Below are 22084 nucleotides of genomic sequence, written 5' to 3'. Positions count from 1 at the left end.
AGTTACTTTTTTTTTTTTTATTTAAAAAAATTTTTGTATTGTTGGTAGGTATTCCGTTTGAGATGAAAGCAGTTTATTCACTTGTTAATGGCCAGTTAGGCGAACATATCCATCATTGAGAGTTATCTTGTGCGTCTCAGTATTCCCTTCCTTCCTTCCTCCTCTTTTGTCCCTGTCTGCTCCCCTGCTTCCCTTGCAACCATTGATCTGCTTTCTGTTATAGGTTAATATGCATTTTATATACATGGAGTTATAAACTATATACTCTTTTTGTCTATCTTCTTTAACTCTGCATAGTCATCATAAATTCATCTGGGTTGCTGCATGTATCAATAGTCCCATAAAAAAAAAAAACACATTCCTTTTTATCACTATATAGTATTCCATTGTGTGGCCGTAGCATACTTTATTTATCCATTTACTTGTTGATATTTGTGTTGTTTCTAGTTTTGGGCTATTACAAATAAAACTTCTAGGAACATGTGTGTACAAATTTATGTGTAGGCATAAGCTTCTATTTCTCTCTGGTGAATACCAAAGAGTGCAAAAATCTTACTCTGTGGTCTTTATGGGAGACACAGCTTAAGTATAAAGACACCAGAAGTTCGATAGTCCAAGGATAGGAAAATATGCTACACAAACAGAACTCAAGAAAGCTGGAGTAACAGAGTTTAAAGCAAGAAGCATTACTGGAGATAACATGGGACATCTCATGATTACAAATGTGTCCAATCTATCCAGAATGTAAAACTATATGAATCTAAGAACAAAGCTTCAAAATATATAAAAATATATGGAGTAAAAGTAGAGATAGACAAATCTAGTTTTAGTCGGATGCTTGAGCACACTTTTCTCAATCTGATAGAATAAACAAGTCAAAAAGATAGTAAGGACGGAAGACTTGAACAACATAATTATCAGATACGAACTGTGTGACATACATTGAATGTGACACTCAGTAAATGCACTTTCTTTTCAAGTATGCATGGAACATTCAATGTATCCTGAGCATAAAGTGTAAGTCTCAACAAATTCTAAACAATTGAAATCATTCAGAGTTTTTTTGTGACTACAGTATAATTAACTTAGAAATCAATAATAAAAAGTTTTATGAAATATCAAATGACTATGTTTTCATTCATACTCTGCCAGCAGGAATGTAAATTAGTACAACTACCATTAAAAATTGTTTTGCAGTATCTACAAAGTGAACATGTGATCTAGCAATCCTATATGCTTGCCAAAAGACACATACAAAAATATTAATGGCAGTATAATTTGTAACAGCCACCCCCCAAAAAAAAAACCTAGAAAGACCTCAAATATATCTATATAGAACAGATAATTTTGGTTATATTCATTCCATTGATTACAACAATGAAAAGAGAATGGGCTACTATTGCTAAATGCAGAGCATGGATCAATCAGTATCACAAACATAATGTTCAGTGAGAACAGCCAAACACAAAAGGGAACATACTGTGTGATTCCCTGTATATAAATGACAAGCAGGCAAAGGTAATCTGTGGCAGTAGAAGTCAGAACGGTGACTCCCTTTGTTAAGGAGTAATGACTGAAGGGAACATGCAAAGGGCTTCTAGGCACTGACAGTGTTGGTCTAGGTAATGGTTACATGGAGTATATACATTTGTAAAACTTCTTTGAGCATATATACACTTTAAGATTTCCTACTTTACCGTTTGTATTGTATGTTTTATGTTACCAAATATATTTTAGCATTCGTCGTTTCACTCATTGCTTGTATTTGTGTACGTTGCTGTTGGACCTACAAATAGGTACACGCTTGCATACTTCTTGGAAGGCTGTTTGACAGTATTTTGGCAGAAGGTGTGCAGATACTTAATTTTTGTCCAAATAATTCCATTCCTGTAATGTTTTTGTTTCATCCTCTGAATACAAGAGGAAGAAGCTACACATATGTGTATGCTTATTGCTGTAGCTTATAATAGGGCGCTAGGAGAACTCAAACTATGCGCTAGGGAGAGAGCAGGTCAGTCCTCAATGACACAATGGTAAATGGCTAAATATCCATTGAAACATGCCAATCACATGGCAACATGGAAAGATATTTATGAAATGTCAGACGAGTACACTATGTTTACAGCTTTGTTAGAATACATGTAGGGAATAAAATGGAAGGGAACACGATAGGGAAGCACTCATATTAAGGGGAAAAGGCTAACCCATTGTCTTTCATTACTTTAAAAAGTATTTCTTCAAACAAAAATATAGAGAATTGGCTCCTTAAAGTGTCAGCAAACTATATTGTTTTTACACAATAAGTAACAATTGAATGTTAATTTGTGTGTTTTTTTTCTTGATATGAGAGGTATAAACTATATAATTTTTGAAGATTCTCACAATGAATTGAAGTTTTCATTATATATCTAAAAGTAATTACAATAAAACAGGATAATATAGGTCTGGTCCTGGTATAATTTATGTTTTGGAGTTACAAAGTCATCGAAGGTTAGACATTTATGTATCCTTTCCTAATGTAAGGCAGGTTTTCGAAGCAGATACCAGCGGTTTACACATTTGATTTGCTATTTTGAGAGAAGAAATCAGTTTTCATAATTTGTTCTGAACAGCATCTTATTGGAGTTTCAATAAAAGGCTTTAAAGGGGCTAAAGAATTACCAAATACACTGACCAAGGACTGAGAAGAATACACATAGCTCAGTGGGGTGCCTCTGGGGGATGCCACGTAGAATTGGAGTTGGGGCTGGTTCCAAGGAAGAGTCTAGGGTACACTTTGTACTATGATGGTTTTCATTACTTCATAATGGTATTTTTGTATATTAGCTGTATATTTTACGTGACTTCTTTAATTCTTGTTAATGTTCTGTAAGCCAGATTCCAACTTCAATTCTGTGGTCTATAGGAGTATGTAAGAATGAATAATCTGCTCTGAAATGTGAAGTCTGTTTTGCTTCCCCTGCCCTTGTTCTTTGGAAAATAATTGATCTTTTCTGTTCCAAAAGAATTTGCGGTGAGCAGAATAACTTCTACTTTACCTTTCACCCTGGAAGTAAAATATTGTTGTGTGTATTAATTTTGGTGAGCTCTCCTTACTTGGAGATTAACTTTTTGTTGTTCCACTGAGTTCTTTAACACTTATTGAAATGACTTAGTTTGTGTCTTAAAACAATTTTTATATGTGTATATTGCTCCTCTGAATTCGTCAGTCATTTAACTGGGTCTCTATATGCCATTTAAAGTAAGAATGATAGAATAAAATGATTTTATTCTACATATATTATTCCCTAGAGATTTGGGTTCTTTAGTCTTTTTCTTTTGCCTTTTACTGTGTGTTGAGGCTGCAATTAAATAGCTCGATTTATTAGGATTTGTAAAATAAATATTCCAGTGTTACATTTACCAAAAAACTTTTGAGTAATTCTCTCTCTTTTTTAAAATTCAGGCTCTGCTGGTTCTTCATCAGTTAGATAGCATTGATTTGTGGAATCCTGATGCTCCTGTGGAAACATTTTGGGAAATTAGGTATATGTACTTTAACTTTTTAATTCAAGTTAAGGTTTTATTTTGCATTTATTTTTTGTCTTTCGATATTAACTCTGTAGTACTTGGTCAGTTGTGAAACTTTATAGAGGTTTTATGATCTTGTATTTTATTTGTCTTGAATTGTTAATTAGATTCTTGTTTTAACTGTAAGAATTGTTGTCACAGCGATTTAGAAAGTAAATTTTTTATATATTTTTTTTTTATTTTTTAACGTTTATTTATTATTGAGGGACAGAGAGACACAGAGCATGAGCAGGGGAGGGGTAGAGAGAGGGGGAGACACAAAATCTGAAGCAGGCTCCAGGCTCTGAGCTGTCAGCACAGAGCCCTTTGTGGGGCTCGAACTCACAAACTGCGAGATCACGACCTGAGCCAAAGTCAGTCACCTAACCAACTGAGCCACCCAGGTGCTCCAAGAAGGTAAAATTTAAAACATTGTGCTAAATATTATTACCCAACCATAAGTACTGTTACTTAGTGTTTTCTCTTATGTTCCAGATTTCCATGTAGTTACAACTGTGCATTAAATTGTTAGAAATATGAGCTTAGAGTGTTAAAATTATATGATGTTAATCATTTATTTCTCTTTTTAAAACTATGATCTTTCATAAATTTTCCATAATACCAATGATTTTGATAAGTGAATTAATAATGAACATCTGTTTAGGGGCACCTGGGTGGCTCAGTCAGTTCACCATCTGACTTCAGCTCAGGTCCTGATGTCACTGCTAGTGAGTTCGAGCCCCGTGTTTTGGGCTCGGTGCTGACAGCTCAGATTTTGTGTCTCCCTCTCTCTCTGCCCCTCCCCTGCCCACGTTCTGTCTCTGTCTCTCAGTCTCTCTCTTAGTCTCTCTCTCTCTCTCAAAAATATTTTTAAAAAATAAGGAGCATCTGTTTAGAAGGTAAAAATATATACAGAATTTTATAATTTATTTCCTAGGTTGTATAAATTATTATCTTTTAAAGAGCACAAAGACAACACATTGAGAAAAATGGAAATGTGTAATCCTCAGGTGTATTTTGTCATTATCTCATCATAGAAGTGGGTGCACTGTCTTCCCTGGCAGCTGAGTTAAATCCTAGACACAGAGCAGTGATTTTGAATAGTAATGTAATGTGAACCACATACCTAATTTAAAATTTTCTGGGTTGCCGCATTACAGAGTGTAAAGGAAAGGTATTACTAATTTTAATAATATTTTTAAACCCAGCTTCTATTTCTAGAATATTATTCCAATATATAATCAATATAAAAATTATTGAGATATCTTGCATTATTTTTTTCCGCCAAGTCTTCAAAATTTGGCTGTGTTTCACACTTACAGCACATCTCAGTTTGGGCAAGCCACATTTCAAGTGCCCATTAGTCACATGTGGCTGGCTAGTGGCTACAGTGTTGGACAATATGATGACTCTGGAGTGGGGATCAGCAAATTTTTTGTCTAAAAGGTCAGGTAGTAAATATCATAGGTTGGTGGACCAGATAGTCTCTGTCAGAACTATTCAGTTTCACTGTCCGAGCACGAAAGCGAAAGCCATAGACAGTATGTAAATGAATGGGTGTGGCCATGTTCCACTGAGACTTTATTTATGGAAAGCAAATAATGGACCGGATTTGGTCTACAGGCAGTTGTTTGCAGATCCCTGCTCTAGAGCACTGGGTTTACGTACAGCCTATGCTGTGCACGTAGGCTGTCATTTCTTCTGAGTCTTCTGCAAAGATGAGATGCGTAGATGAAACACTTGGGAGTTTGGAGATTGGAGGATTTAGAGTTGCTTGCTTTTTTTTTTTTTTTTTTTTAACATAATTTGTAGACCTCTCCCCTTTGATTATCGTGCTATTAACATTTTGAGAATCAATTTCTTTAAAACAAAATCCTAGCTTCTGTATATTTATATCCATTATGAGAGAATGTCATTCTTATGTACTGATTATACCTCTGTTAGGTTATTTATCGATGATACTGATAACCACAAACTTTATGCTATTGCAGCTCTCAAATGCTTTTTTACATCTGCAAGAAATTAACTAGCCATCAAATGCTTAGTAGCACAGAAATTCTCAAATGGTTGCGGGAAATTTTGATCTGCAGGAATAAATTTCTTCTTAAAAATAAGGTAAGCAAAGTGACATCTTTAAAATGGAAGCCTATTTTGGGGTAAATGGGAAGAGATTAAGAAAATGTATATTAGCCAAATTAAGTCCTACTTTAGCTTTTTCTGCCTACGGTGTCTTCAAAGGGAAATATGTGTGCAGAGGATAATGGCTGAGAAGTTAACATTTTAAAATTTGTTGAGTCTCTGTCCTTGAAGTTGCAATCTTGATAAATTCCAGTTGAGTTCAACAGGACTCTATGGGGCAGGCAGAGGAGGAGTGGGGGCTGCTATAACCAAATTAGATTGAGAAACATATTCTATCTTGTCTCAAGTTTGTGCATAAGACTTGAATCTTATGGTTTAGGCTAGTCCAGTTATCTGTCAAGAAACTTAAGGAAAGAGGTTAAGGGTCTTTAAGTTTATTTACATTTCTGCCGTGACAATTTCACCTCTTCAAATATCTGAGTCCTCTCCCTTACGGTTGAGTGAAAAGTCTTGATTCTGAACTGTTAAAGTATGGGGACAAGATTTTAGGGAGTTAGAGAAGAGCTTTAAATTTCTTTTACCATAAAGTTTCTGTAGTCAGTTAAATTTTTTTCTATTATGGTGTAATTTTTGGAGTTCTTGATTCAATGAATTTTTATCTTTTTCTAGAATAATAACTCCAAGATATCTTAAACATATTATACTCATGTTTTTCAGTGTACCATGCAGCTTGTTAAATTTCTTTGTTTAGAAATGGGCTAATGGTGATTTAGGTTTTATACATGAGGGTTATCTTAGTGTGTTAATATAGTGGGATTTGGCATTATCCCAAAGATAAGGAACAAGATTAGACTTCAGGGTTTCATACCTTTGCCTATGGTATAATTCTCCAGAGTATATGCATTAGTAATCCAGTAATAATCTGCAGTACTCTGGTCAGTAAAGTTGCAGCAGGCTTGGCATATTTACCAGTGTTAATTACTGGTCCAAAGGAACTTAGCGTCAAAAGAGTCAACTTCCAATTATCCTGATATGGCACAGGGTAAAATCTTATGGGGAGAAAATTGTTGTCATTTGTAATTGACTGAGAAGTATTTTGTATTTTTCATATGGTAGATTTATGTTGTTGATGTTTAACTGTGCTCATGTTAGATCTAGAAATGTTAATTTGCATTTCTAGAACCTGTTGTTTCTGGTGATCTGAAGGGTGGAAGGCTGAGGAGCTTCAAAGACACTGAGCAAACATTATTCGTACTATTGGGTCTCTAGTGAATATTCTTCAAGGATTAGGAGTTGGGATGAGAAGTTTTCCAGGATAGTTGCAAACAGAAAGACAGCTCATATTATGTATTTAGTTTTCTTGATTATCAGTGCTTCAGAAAGGCTTACTTATTTCTTCTTTTTAGCAGGCAGATAGAAGTTCCTGTCACTTTCTCTTCCTTTACGGGGTAGGATGTGATGTTCCTTCGAGTGGAGCTACCAGTCAGATGTCCATGGATCATGAAGAATTAATACGTACTTGTACGCCTGGAGCCTCTCTTCGGAAGGGAAAAGGAAACTCATCCATGGTAAGCAGCTTCTTTTGTAGTTTTCCTGTATTATTATCATCTGTGCTGTATGTTTTTTCCTGAATGAACTTTGGTAAATTTCAACTAGATGATACAGTGTAGTAAAGAACTGCTTAGATTCTAGTTCGATCACTGATCTTTGTGGAACCTCAGGCAAGTTCCTAACAACCCTGTGACCCAGTTCATCAGCTTTAAAATGGGGATAACAACAATTTATGTCCCAGAAGTGTTGGAAGGATTAAACAGCACTTGATTGATTGACACTTATTGATAAGCTATAACTGAGAGCTACAATTATCATAAACCTCTACTGTACAAAGGACCATTCATATCGCAGAAGTTTAAAAGTTGTACCACCTAACAAAAATACAAATTTACTGGAGATAAAGCATTTTGCTTGAAATAGATAAGTGTCTGTGTTTTTTGTGTTTGTGTGCATAATTCTTTTTAAAAATAAATCACAGTACAAGTGAAAATAGCAAATCATGACAAAAGAATGTCTCTTCCAGACCAAACCTGTTTTGTTTTGTTTTGTTTTTTACTCTTAAAAACCTAAAAACACTATTTGTGGCATTTAGGATGCAGCTACGAATCTAGAGAGTACATTTCTTTAATCCTTATCAGTGGAGATGAGTGTCTGCTTTTTTCATGGGAAGGTCAGCAGCGTGTATTCACAGCCTTGTTGTAGGATTAGGTTAACTTCCCTAATCTTTGCCATATATAGCCTGCAGGAATCTTGATTATACTGATATTCCACAGAAGATCTTGCTGGTCCACTTGACCATTGGCATTTTACTGTTAGACTTGAAAATCTAGAAGTACAGACCAAAGCTCTTTTATCCCTAATTTTCAGTATAACCTTCTGTTGAGGAAAAACAACAAGTAAGCAGTATAGTGTTTACTGCAGTCTATGTTGACTGCAGAATTTACATTCATTTTGTAAATGAGGATTCCTTTTGGGACTCTGTAACCCAGAATCAAGTATATCTTCTACAGCAACATTTGGTTCTTGTCCGTGCCCTTATTTTAGTCCTTGTTGCAGCGGACTTACTTTATTTCTTACTACTGGTGGGTAGATAGAATTTCTTACTACTTCCTTTGTCATTTATAATTGAGTTGGAAGTGCATTGCATTTTTCATTCAGTAGATTTATGCCACGGGTACTTTACTTGTGTTTGCGTTAGACTTCATCTATATTTCTAGGATCTAAAGTAAGGATAATACCTATTCGATTTGAAATTGGACAAATAGTAGCATTATGTTGGTCCAAATCATCTCATTTCTCATTCAGACAAGATGTTTAGGGGTTTGAAAATTCCTGTCATGGTTGCAGGGGAAAGCTTTTGCGTGTTCTTGAATGCACACATACATGGTATACAGTGTGTTGCATTGTTGGATTTGATAAATAAAATCACCTAACCTAAGTTGCAAACATAATGCCTCTCATCCCTGACTCCCAGGATAGTGCAGCAGGGTGCAGCGGCACACCGCCGATATGCCGACAGGCTCAGACCAAACTCGAAGTGGCCCTGTACATGTTTCTGTGGAGCCCTGACACTGAAGCTGTTCTGGTTGCCATGTCCTGCTTCCGCCACCTCTGTGAGGAGGCAGATATCCGGTGTGGGGTGGATGAAGTGTCGGTGCACAACTTCTTGCCCAACTATAACACATTCATGGAATTTGCCTCTGTCAGCAATATGATGTCAACAGGTAAGTGTGGATAATGTCCCCCCACCCCGCCACTCAGTTTGCCTCGAGTCACACAACATCTGATTGTGCCAGGAATGTAGGAACTACTTGGTAAGCTTAGAGAGTTAATTCAAGAAGCTCACCTGAAATCCTTTTCTACATAAGATAGGGTGAAACTAAATAGCATTTGAAACAAATTGTTAACTTCTCACTGAGCTTTTCATACGCAGTACAATTGTTTAAAAACTGGCAGTACTGTCAGTTTCAGATTGTGTAATTTACTGTGGCTGAACTGTATATGGTGAAGTTTTAAACACACTGGCCTATGTTTTGAGTAAATATAGGTGGGAATAGCTTATTTTATGCTGTGGATATTGTAGAGGCCAAGTTAAGTACCTTTCCTGTGAGGCTAGCAAAAGGAAGCATTCACCTTTATCATAGGAAGCATTCCTTCCACTCCTCCTACTCTGCCTTGGGGGTTTGGCCCGCCAGGCTCTCCCATGGCATTCAGCGCTCTAAGTGCAACGAATTGATGTGCTGTTGTCTTTGCTTAGGAAGAGCAGCACTTCAGAAAAGAGTGATGGCACTACTCAGGCGCATCGAGCACCCCACTGCAGGAAACACGGAGGTATGCTCTTTACAACAGAAACAGCTCCCCAGGCCCCACATGTTGTGTGCGTGTGTGTGTGTGTGTGTGTGTGTGTGAGACAAGGAATGGCTTTTGAAGCAGATCTAATTTATATGTGCATATTACATGTGGGATATTATACCTCTAGTATGCACCAAGTTTGAGACCTATCGCTGATTGATTTTTAGTCCTAAGTTTAAAATTGCTTTCAAGTGGTAATTGCTTTCATTTTAGGCTTGGGAAGATACACATGCAAAGTGGGAACAAGCCACAAAACTAATCCTCAACTATCCAAAAGCTAAAATGGAAGATGGCCAGGTGAGTTTGTGAAGTTGGTTTTTGTCTTTTAATTGATCTGCTAAACATGTGTACTTCACTTCAGTAATCTTTGGAGTCACTCTTCGTATAACATATATATAGTTGTTGTAAGACTTATTTAGTGTTGGTTCATCTAAAACTGCACTATTATGGGGGTGCGTGGTGGCTCAGTTAAGTGTCTGACCTCGGCTCAGGTCACGACGTCATGGCTTATGAGTTCAGCCCCACGTCGGGCTCTGTGTGCTGACGGCTCAGAGCCTGGAGCCTGCTTCGGATTCTGTGTCTCCCTCTCTCTCTCTCTCTGTCGCTCCCCCACTTGCGCTCTCTCTCTCCCTCTCTCTCTCTCTCTCTCTCTCTCCCCAAAATAAATAAACATTAAAACTGCACTATTATGGTAGCCACTAGCCACATGTGGCTACTTACGTTTAAATGAAAATTTAAAGTAATTTAAATACAGTTAAAATTCAGTTTCTCGGTCTCACAGTAGCCACATTTCAAGGATTCATTAGCCAGATGTAGCAATTTGCTACTGTGTTGAACAGCACAGGTATAAAGTGTTTCCATCATTGCAGAAATATGGGGGAGCAGGAGCTAGAGATGATCTGTGGTAGAGACCCTTCCTTTACCCTCTTTCCTTCTCTTTTTCCATCAGAGTATTTCACAGAATTTTTAGGAAAGGGATGACAAAGTTAGATAAAATAAAATTGAAGCAATACATTTTACTATTTTGTTAGGTATTCTTTTTTTTCTTTAAGTTTATTTATTTTTGAGAGAGACAGAGACAGCATGAGTGGGGGAGGGGCAAAGAGAGAGGATCCCAAACAGGCTCCGCACTGTCAGCACACAGCCCACACTTGGCACACACTTGGCATAATGTTTGTAAGGTTTGGACTCATGGGAGTCCAAAGCTTTGTAAAAGAAGTTTCATATTCTGGGTTGGTTCTATCAGTCTGTGACAAAAATATATTAGTGGCTCTTAAAAAATGTATATGGTGGGGCGCCTGGGTGGCACAGTCGGTTGAGCGTCCGACTTCAGCCAGGTCACGATCTCGCAGTCTGTGAGTTCGAGCCCCGCATCGGGCTCTGGGCTGATGGCTCGGAGCCTGGAGCCTGTTTCCGATTCTGTGTCTCCCTCTCTCTCTGCCCCTCCCCCATTCATGCTCTGTCTTTCTCTGTCCCAGAAATAAATAAAAAAAAAAGTTGAAAAAAAAAAATTAAAAAAAAAAAATGTATATGGTAATCTAAGTTTGGACTTCTTTTTTTTCCCTTTTTCACATCCTTTTTTTAATTGGAATATAACATACATAAAAAACATGTATAAATCAAAGCAACAGTTCAGAATATTAGGAGATGAACATGCCTGTGGAACCAGCACCCACAACAAGAAAAAAAAATCCTTACTAGCACATGGGAAGCCTTTGTTGTGCCCCACTTCCAATCACTAAACAACCCAAGAGTAACCATTATCCTGACTACTAAATACTATAGCTTTCCTGTTTTAAGCTTTCTGTAAATGGAGTGCTGGAGATGTAGTCTTTTATATCTGGCTTCTGTCACTCAACATTGTGAGAGTGACCTACAGTGCTCTGGGCCATTGTCACTCGTTCACTGTTATTGCTGTATGTTATTTCGTTCAGCAGACAGTTCACAATTTAATTTTGCTTTCTATTTTCTTTGGACACTGGATAGCTATACAAAGACTATTGAGTTATTTTGACCCGTACTGCTTTGAACATTCTTGAATGTGTCTTTTGGTAACTGTCTAGGTATATTTCTGTAAAGTACATACTTAACAGTGGAACTGCTGGGTAATAGGGTATGCAGATACACATATGGAGAATATAAATTGATACAACAGTACTTAAAAAACACTTGTGGTTTCACAAGGGCTTTTAAAAGACAACATTTAAAATTTTTTTTTAATGTTTACTTATTTTTGAGAGACAGAGATACAGAGCATGAGTGGGGAAGGGGCAGAGAGAGAGGGAGATACAGAATCCGAAGCAGGCTCCAGGCTCCGAGCTGTCAGCACAGAGCCCGACATGGGGCTTGAACCACAAACTGCCAGATCATGACCTGAGCCGAAGTCAGATGCTTAACTGACTGAGCCACCCAGGCTCCCCATACAATTAACATTTTTTAAAATAATGTGTGTTTATTTTTGAGAGACAGTGTGTGTGCGCAGGGGAGGGGCAGAAAGAGAGGAAGACAGAATCCCAAGCTATTGCCACACTGTCAGCACAGAGCCCGATGCAAGGCTCAAACCCACAAGGTCAGATCATGACCTGAGCTGAAATCAAGAGTCAGACTCTTAACCAACTGAGGCACCCAGGCGCCCCAAGCAATTAACATTTAAAAAAAAACTGCTATAGGGGCGCCTTGGTGGCTCAATCGGTTGAGGTTCAACTTCAGCTCGGGTCATGATCTCGCGGTCTGTGAGTTCGAGACCCGCGTCGGGCTCTGGGCTGACAGCTCAGAGCCTGGAGCCTGCTTCATATTCTGGGTCTCCCTCTCTCTCTCTCTCTCTCTCTGCCCTCTCCCTCTCCCTCTCATGCTGTTTCTCCTGTCTCTCAAAAATAAATAAACACTAAAAAATAAATAAATAAATAAATAAAAGATAAAAAAAATTGCTCTAGCACCTCTGTAAATGATGAAACATTCAGGCATTAAAAGCATTCCTCTTACTGGAATTATTACTACATTGTATGTTAAATAACTGGAATTTAAATAAAAACTTGAAACAAAAATTAAAAAAAAATAAAAGCATTCCTTTTAAAGAGTATATGCATGGGGCATGTGGGTGGTTAAGTTGGTTAAGTGTCTGGCTCTTGATTTCAGCTCAGGTCATGCACGGTTCTTGGTATCGAGCCTTATGTGGGACTCTGCACTGACAGCTTGGAACCTATTTGGGATTCTCTCTTCTCATTCTCTGCCCCTCCCCTGCTCACACTCTCTTTTAAAAAAAGAGTATATGCCAGACCGAGTCACTAACAGACGTCTGTGGTTTCTTACACCTGCATGAATAATTTTTCTTTCGTGATTGTCAAATTAGAGCTCTTTAAAGACCAAAAGCAGAAAATAAAACATTGTATATACTTTTTTCTAATTCAGTGAGGTAAAAAAAATATCTTGAAGTACTTAAATATTCAATGAAATTAGTTATATCAGGCCTTGGCAGAGGTAAGTTGAAAACATTATACATGTATATATAATACATAATATATTAATATAAATAGATATAAATATGTACATAACACATAATTATACATATATGTATAATATATAAATTACATGTATATATACATATATGTATATATATAAATTTGTTTATTCATTTTGAGAGAGTGAGCTCAGGTGCATTCATGAGAGCGTGGTAGGGAGAGAGAGAGAGAGGAAGAGAAGAGAAGAGAAGAGAAGAGAAGAGAAGAGAAGAGAAGAGAAGAGAAGAGAAGAGAGAATCCCAAGCAGGCTACGTGCTGTCAGTGCAGAGCCTGACATGGGGCTCAATCTCATGAACTGTGAGATCATGGCCTGAGCCGAAATCAAGAGTTGGACGCTTGACCGAGGAGCTACCCAGAGGCCCCTGCTGCAAACATTATATTAACATTACATATTCAATTAATAACTGAATTTACTATGCCAGAGAATGGAACATTATCAAGGGAAACCTGAAATGTACTAGTGGAACAGAACTGAAATGTAAGAAACTTGTGGTAATCATTTGGACCCTATTAAATAAACAGTAGAATTCAAACTAGGAAAAAACACTTAACCTAATTCTTAATGTCTGCAGAAGTCAAGACACAAAAGATCCGCCCAGAGAGAACAATGCCACTATCAAAATTTTTATATTTCAGCTTAACTTTAACTTGACTTATTTAGCTTTTTTTTATATGTAATATGATGTAGTTCAAGAACATTTAACTGTAACTTGAAAACAGAATACTCACTACGATGTTCCCAGAGGCAAGAAGGGAATAAGCATTATTGTTTCTGTTGGAGGGAATCTAACCAAGACTGCCAAAAAGTGCTGCGAAAAGCAAGGCTGAGAGATAAAATATGAACCCTGTGAGAGAAAAGTCTTTCAACCTATTATGAAAACTTCAGTTACTAAAACACAGGTTGATGATAGTACATTACATTCACCATACCTAGTCGATAAGAATATACAGAATGAGCTTGGACTGCCGTGTAAAAAATTCCTCTTTACCTGTTCTTGCCTAAATTTCCAAGGCAGCCTTCAATGAATCTCATTCGAATCTGTCTATAAGCCAACATACCAAGGAACAGAGAAGTTTCTCTGTTTCATTTCTTAATCCTTCAGAAAGATTAATTGAATCATATCTTGAACTGTATCCCACAATAAAGTGTTTCCAAGCAAACATTACCCAAACTAATGCCCGTTAGAGCATTATGTTGAATTGATGTTTTTGAACTAACTGCAGGTCCTTGGGTCCTTGACTAAGATGTTAATGGTAAATAGATGCTAAATTGGGAAGGTGATGTTGGAGACAAGATGTTCTACATGTGAATTAATCTGAACTAACTGCTCTTCACACCCAGATGCTTCATCACAATCAGCCATATTCTGATTTTGCACTGATCTAGATGCTACTGCATCTGACGTCAGCCGCACTTAGCATATCATCAGCAATATGCCCATCATGGTGGTAATAATGGTAGGGTGGTGGTGCTGTGGACCAATAAATTGCAGGCCATTAAAGGATCCATTCCCAGTAGCCCCCACTCCCCCAGAAAGTCCCCAGTGTGTGCAATACAAGATTCTTGAGATGCTTGTGCTATATGAATGGCGTTTATTTCCCCTGAAATACCATGCTCTGGATCTTGAGAGTGTGAACGGGCCTCTAGCATTTGTATTTGATTATCTACTGATGGCATTACTTAGTGTTAAAAACCAGGTCCTTTCCTGTTCCATTGCTTGTCCCACTTCTTTCTGATGGGCCTTGGGAATCCCCTAAGCAAATGCCTGCTTGACTTTCTAACTTTCTGTTCTGAAGATCTGTACCACAACTGCTTTTAGGAGGATTGTGACCACGATCGTCATCTTCATCATCTTCTTCATCTTCTTTAAAGGGTTTCATATGTGCAGTGTCTTCTGGCTGTACCTCCCTGCTAGGGCTCCCAGCTGACTAGCTTGCATGGCTAGAATTCATCTCATTGCTAGATCCATCACTATGCCCACTACTGTTACCGGGACCAGTGCTTTCACCTTCACCGTTGTTGGCAGTTTCGTCAGAACTTCCCTGCACAGATTCCTCCGTGTCTGAAAGTCGCTGCTGCACATGTTTGGATCTACTAATAAGTTGTTCATCCATTTCAATGTCACTGCCTCCACTTTGATGGGTATCACTGTTATCAGTACTTTAAGGGCTGGCTGCAGGTGACCAAGGTGATAGAGCTGCTCTTCTGAGCTCTTCTTCCTCTTTCTTATTTAATTTAGTATTTAATAACGATGCAGAAGAACTCTATTTAGATACCTGAGCCTAGTACTTTATTTAATAATGCTTTAAAAGGAAAAAAGGTTTCATTAACGTTGATGCCAAGTACAGTGTTTGTTCACCGCAAACACTTGGCTCAAGGGTTGAGACTGGATAAAAGAGATGTCTAAGTGGCAGTGGATCCACATTCTTGACAAATAAAGGAAATAAGTTACGTAGGTACTGATCACCGTGTTCAGCACTGCGGCAGCCCACATGCGATCAATACGCTGAGGACTCAGTCGCTCTTCTGCTAAAAACTTCAAACTCTCTTGGCACTGTTTGATAATCTCAGTATGTAAATTTGGTCCAAATCTATGTTCTACCACATTGTTGCTTATAAGCCAGTTTGTAAGTTCTTTTGCAATGGTCATTTCTGTGTCTGATACCAATGATTCTTTATTGTACAAGTCACCGAAGGTGTGAAGTTGATTCATTATCTGACATAGTCCAGCCAACCTCACAAAGTAGGTGACAGAAAATACCGAAGTAAGATCTAGGCTTTCTGTGTCAAAACATGCTGTCAAAGCAGAGATTTGTAGGCAATGACCCTGTCACCGTGCTACATGTTAAGTCACCATGTTGCAAGCTGTACTCTGTCTCTACTCTTGTTCGGAGAATTTGCATAAATACCTATAACGTAGGTCCTAAGAGGGATAATGTGCTGCACGACCGCAGGGATAGTAGTCATACTCTACTGTTAGCTCCAGCTGTAATAAATGCATGTGTCATAAGAATTGGTAGTTTCAGGAGTTCCTTATTCAAAGCGATCCATCATGGGAGAAAGGCCATTTTTCCCACAAAACAAACATACATAATGAAGCAATTGCAATGGTACTTCTACACCCTGTTTATCATAGAATGCCCCTAATGTGTTGCTTTCTTGGGTTGATATGTCCTCTGTAATAGGATGAGTATTAGCTTATAAGCAGTATATAAAGAGAATTTAATTTGAAAAACCTTTGCCACACATAGTAAGAGTTTTTCTTTCTCATCTGTACTCCATAAACTAACAGGATCAGAACTCTCTAAAGATGACTCCTCAGTCAGATTCTTGTAGGATTTGATTATTTTCTGTTGTTTCTTGTTTTTCTGCACTCCTTTCCTTACAGTCCCTTCCTTCCTGTTTAGCGGTTCTTTTGCTTGATTACTCTCATCTTGCCATGCAGAATCTGTTAATAGTAGCATAATGCGAGCGCCTGGGTGGCTCAGCTGGTTAAGCATTTCAATCTTGGTTTTGGCTCAGGTCATGATCTCACAGTTCGTGGTTTCAAGTCCCATGTCCAGCTCTGCGCTGATGGTATGGAGCTTGATTGGGATTCAGTCTCTTCCTCTCTCTCTGTCCCTCCCCTGTTTGCACTCTCTCTCTCTCTGCAAAAATAAATAAATTAACACTAAAAAAAAAAAAAATAGTAGTACAATGTTTGCAAAGCTGGTCCCAGAGTACTTGAACTTGGGCCATCACTAATAAGTGCACATACTACTTGGTTGAAAATTTCCAAATGCTTATATTCCTTGAAGCAGCATAGACATTGCCTCTAGGTCCAGGGATTGATAGAAGCAAATAATTTGATTGCATGTTCCTTTCTGAGCTGCAGTCCACAACCACCTTCTGGGTCTGATATTGCATATGTGTTTATCGCTACCTTAGTTCTGTACCTCAGTTCATTTGCCCTTGAGCAGTAAGATACCTTGATGTCCTTAGAAATGGTTGGAGTGAAGACTTGCATTTTTTAAATGTAAAAAATGTTCTTTTGTCATGGAAGAAATGTTGGATAAAAAGTAATTTGTCAAGTCTCTCAACCCATTGAGGTTGGATTCATGCTTTCCGTAAAACTTTTGTGTTTAGGCTGCTGAAAGCCTTCACAAGACCATTGTTAAGAGGCGAATGTCTCATGTGAGTGGAGGAGGATCCATAGATTTGTCTGACACGGACTCCCTACAGGAATGGATCAACATGACTGGCTTCCTTTGCGCCCTTGGGGGAGTGTGCCTGCAGCAAAGAAGCAACTCTGGCTTGGCAACCTATAGCCCCCCTATGGGCCCAGTCAGTGAACGCAAGGGTTCCATGATTTCGGTGATGTCCTCGGAGGGAAATGCGGATACACCTGTCAGCAAATTTATGGATCGGCTGTTATCCTTAATGGTGTGTAACCATGAGAAAGTGGGACTTCAAATACGGACCAACGTTAAGGATCTGGTGGGTCTAGAATTGAGTCCTGCTCTTTATCCAATGCTATTTAACAAATTGAAGAATACCATCAGCAAGTTTTTTGACTCGCAAGGACAGGTAAAGTGTTCTGTGCTTTATTTTTCACCCTTTTCTTTGAATCGATTTGTTTGATAATGAAGCCTTTTTCTTTTTGATTATTTAATTCAATACTGGCATGAGCATCCACTCACAATTTTTAAAAAATGGGCGGAAAATTGCAGAAAGAAGAATCATCCAATATAGGGAGCAGTTTGGTTTTTAGGAACTCTAGTTGTGGGTGTGCCAGGGGTTAGGAATGTCTTGGGTAGGGGTATGGGTGCCTGTGTGTGTGTGTGTGTGTGTGTGTGCCTATTTGGGTATATGCCCCTGGGTGCTTTCTGGCATGTGTACGACAGGTCACGCAGTTTCATCTGTGATGTGTCTGCTCTGCGCTGATGCCAAAATGTATTTGCTCTTTATGTAGGTTTTATTGACCGACACCAATACTCAGTTTGTGGAGCAAACCATAGCTATAATGAAGAACTTACTAGATAATCATACCGAAGGCAGCTCCGAACATCTGGGGCAAGCTAGCATTGAAACAATGATGTTAAATCTAGTCAGGTAAGTATTCTACTGAAATGTAGCAGAAACACATCAGCATTGGTGGTTGCTAGTGAAATAATTTGCTGTTCTTTATTGCACTCAAAGTGGGGTGCAATAAGGTAAGCAGAAGTTATGCATGTGCTCCTATAAATAAAAATATTGCAGTTTTCATAGTCACATTTCATCATTTTACTTAGAGGGTAAAGCATTTAGAAAACTTTTCTTTTGTTTGTATCTGATATGTGTGTGTGTTTTTTTTTTTTTTTTCTTTTTTCCCCCTGAATGTTTCTATGTCTAAATAGATATGTTCGAGTGCTTGGGAACATGGTCCATGCAATTCAAATAAAAACGAAGCTGTGTCAGTTAGTCGAGGTAATGATGGCAAGGAGAGATGACCTCTCATTTTGTCAAGAGATGAAATTTAGGTGAGTTCTCAAAAGAGCAAAGTAGGGTCTTGTAAATCTTACGTTAAATGAAGTACAAAAAAACAAAAAAACAAAACAAAAAAAAACCCCAGCAGCTACTTGATTATCCTCGGAAAGGGGAGGGAGAAAATGGAAAAGCAACAATTTACCTTTTTATTTTTCTCTCCCTGTATTTTCAAATCTCCCAAAGCTCTGTGCCCATGACAGTGCTCCCTTGTCTAAAATTATACTGGAGATGGGGCGCCTGGGTGGCGCAGTCGGTTAAGCGTCCGACTTCAGCCAGGTCACGATCTCGCGGTCCGTGAGTTCGAGCCCCGCGTCAGGCTCTGGGCTGATGGCTCAGAGCCTGGAGCCTGTTTCCGATTCTGTGTCTCCCTCTCTCTCTGCCCCTCCCCCGTTCATGCTCTGTCTCTCTCTGTCCCAAAAATAAATTAAAAAAAAAAAAAAAAAAAAAAACGTTGAAAAAATAAAATTATACTGGAGCTAAGAATTTGATTCTGCTTCCAAACTGGTACGATAGCTAAAGGCTGATGTGGAGTGTTGATATTCACGTTGCCTGTTTGAGTGCCCTTCTGCCTGTTGAGAGTTAGAGTAGCGGTATCTCTTTAATGAAACTGCCGTGTCACCCGAGTGATTTGGCAAATATTTGCACTATAAAAAATACTTGTATGACTAAAGGTGTATGTGTGACTTAAAAAAAAAATCGTCTGTTATTTTCCTTTTCTCTGCCATTCTGTAGGAATAAAATGGTAGAATACCTGACAGACTGGGTCATGGGAACATCAAACCAAGCAGCAGATGATGATGTAAAATGTCTTACAAGGTAAAGAGAGAGAGAGAGAGATGGAGAGGATGGTTTTTAATTATTAGCACGTTTACTCAGGGTGTTGATACTACATCATCACTATTATCAATATATTTTATGTGTTCTTTGGATAGTTTGCATTTGAATTATTTAAATCTTTACTTTCTATTTTTAACTGAATGCTTTTCAGTAAAATCCAGTGTGAGAAAGTGATGTTTGGAATTTCCTATATTTGCTCAGATGGTAGATACTTATTGTCACGTGTCAGAAACTAATTGAACCCTGAAGTACATAATAATCATTCACATGAATTCCTTCGGTGAGGCTTGGTTTTACGAAAGTTATCATCACCTTCTCCCTAACTTAAAATGCTTTTGCATTCTGGGTGTGCATGTTAACTCAAATTATTTAGGTTGTCCTAATAAGTTTAATGAAATAGGTGGTTCCTGAATTCCTAAAGTTCCGTTAGGAAGGTGTTTATTTGCGGGAAGGTCGAGTGGAAGAACCTGAAACACTCATGTGGTCCTTAAATTTTCTTTCTTCAGAGACTTGGACCAGGCGAGCATGGAAGCCGTTGTTTCACTCCTGGCTGGTCTTCCACTGCAGCCTGAGGAAGGAGATGGTGTGGAATTGATGGAAGCCAAGTCACAGTTATTTCTGAAGTAAATTTCAGTCACCAAAAACGCAAAGCAAAAAACAAAGCCCCACGTACAACAAAACAAAATCTAACCAAAGTGGCAAATGATTGTATGTAGAAAGTGGACCTTATTACTTGGCTGTTATGGCCATTGGCAGCTGCTTATAAAATAGAACCCATGCATGAGGCAATATTCCCTATGATAGGACTGGGTTAGGAAAGCAACTGTGTTTTGTGTTTTTAAAGAAAGTGTCTAGTCATTGAATTATTGGCAGTAAAACCCAGATCACCTCATTAAGCCATTTAAAATGGCATTGTGTAAACTATTTGGACTACTAATTTTATATGGTAAACACTAAAAGTGTTCCCTGCATCGACCAGGAAAGATTGCATCTGTTTGGTGGCTATGTTATGAACTACGTGCTGGCTTTGTCAGGATAAAATCAAACTCAGCACAGCACACTTCATGATGAGCCACACTGGCTGATTATCCCAGGACTGGAGAGAAGCAGATACCCGAGACCACTCGTGTGATGCACATGTGATAATTTCAGAAAATCAGATTAGCCTTCTGGTTGCTGTGGCCTTCACTGTGTAAGAGTCGATCTTTTTACTTCTCAGGTATTTCACATTGTTTATGAACCTTTTGAATGACTGTAGTGAAGTTGAAGATGAAAATGCACAAACAGGTGGCAGGAAACGTGGCATGTCCCGGAGGCTGGCATCACTGAGGCACTGCACAGTCCTTGCAATGTCCAACTTACTCAATGCTAATGTGGACAGTGGCCTCATGCACTCCATAGGTGAGATAAAATGAAAGCTTCGTAGAGAAATTGACAATCTAGAGAACTGGCACGTAAGACAAGCAAAATTACAACAGTCCATGTTAGTAAATTTGCATCTATCTGTCCATATCAGGTTTAGGTTATCACAAAGATCTTCAGACAAGAGCTACATTTATGGAAGTTCTGACAAAAATCCTCCAGCAAGGCACAGAATTTGACACGCTTGCAGAAACGGTGCTGGCCGACCGGTTTGAGAGGCTGGTGGAGTTGGTCACAATGATGGGAGACCAGGGAGAGCTCCCAATAGCCATGGCTTTGGCCAACGTGGTCCCGTGTTCTCAGTGGGTGAGTTCTTTGAGGAAGTGCAAAACTGGGGCCTGGCACATAGCAGGTGCTTCCAAATTTATTCTTTCTAGGAATTTTTTTTTTTTAATGTTTATTTTGGGGGAGAGAGAGAGCATGAGCAGGGGAGGGGCAGAGAGAGAGAGGGAGACAGAGAATCCCAGGCAGACTCTGCTAACAGGGCAGAGCCTGGCACGGGCCTCAGTTTCACAAACTGTGAAACCTTGACCTGAGCCGAGATCAAGAGTTGGATGCTTAACCGACTGGGCCACCCAGGTGCCCCTCATTCCAGGAATGTTTATTGCATGAATTGCTAAACCTTGAGAGCTGGAAGAAACTTCAGATATTATTCGAGTGGTTTTTCAGCTATGGGAAAGTAGTTGTGGCTTCTAGCCCTTGGGAGTGTTCTTACCTTAAGTATGAGGATCTTATTCATCATATACTTACAGTGAAAAATTCCTTCCCTGTCCCACTGAAAAATTCAATTTAAACACTGATCGAAAGAGAATTAAAACCACTGACCTGGGGGCGCCTGGGTGGCTCAGTCGGTTAAGCGTGTGACTTCAGCTCAGGTCACGATCTCACGGTCTGTGAGTTCGAGCCCCGCGTCGGGCTCTGTGCTGACAGCTCAGAGCCTGGAGCCTGCTTCGGATTCTGTGTCTCCCTCTCTCTCTGCCCCTCCCCTGTTCATGCTCTGTCTCTCTCTGTCTCAAAAATAAATAAACGTTAAAAAAAAAAAAACAAAAACCACTGACCTGCTCTGGTGTTTTCATGTATTACATGAGATGATTAGGGTTAAATCTCCTATTTAGTTGTCACTAATGCTAGAGCTGGAATTAAAGGCTTGTGTGTCCAGTTCACAACTCTTCTATAATGCACTGTACAATTTTCTAAAAAAATGTAAGCACTATGTTTGCATTAGAAATTGTTGCTTGTTTTAAACACTGGAGACATAATATGGCTA

At 38.7% G+C, this 22084-nt stretch overlaps 1 protein-coding gene across 10 annotated transcripts in view; it reads left to right on the top strand.

Moving 5' to 3' along the window:
* NF1 (neurofibromin 1) overlaps positions 1–22084 on the top strand; it is a 252664-nt gene that overhangs the window by 101181 nt on the left and 129399 nt on the right. For 9 of the 10 annotated variants that reach the window (XM_058703852.1, XM_058703856.1, XM_058703849.1 and 6 more), the window contains 13 exons: positions 3446–3525; positions 5541–5664; positions 7035–7196; positions 8657–8906; positions 9440–9513; positions 9748–9831; positions 17179–17619; positions 18005–18144; positions 18429–18551; positions 19291–19374; positions 19902–20018; positions 20615–20796; positions 20912–21123. In XM_058703852.1, the coding sequence (XP_058559835.1) occupies positions 3446–3525; positions 5541–5664; positions 7035–7196; positions 8657–8906; positions 9440–9513; positions 9748–9831; positions 17179–17619; positions 18005–18144; positions 18429–18551; positions 19291–19374; positions 19902–20018; positions 20615–20796; positions 20912–21123 (2073 nt within the window). The remainder of the gene's footprint in view (positions 1–3445; positions 3526–5540; positions 5665–7034; positions 7197–8656; positions 8907–9439; positions 9514–9747; positions 9832–17178; positions 17620–18004; positions 18145–18428; positions 18552–19290; positions 19375–19901; positions 20019–20614; positions 20797–20911; positions 21124–22084) is intronic. The other variant, XM_058703847.1, reaches the window with a different exon arrangement.

This window comes from Neofelis nebulosa, chromosome 16 (assembly GCF_028018385.1).
Source record: "Neofelis nebulosa isolate mNeoNeb1 chromosome 16, mNeoNeb1.pri, whole genome shotgun sequence".
Classification (NCBI taxonomy): Eukaryota; Metazoa; Chordata; class Mammalia; order Carnivora; family Felidae; genus Neofelis; species Neofelis nebulosa.
The sequence above is the reverse complement of the archived record's forward strand: the minus strand, read 5'-3'. Positions and strand labels throughout refer to the sequence as shown.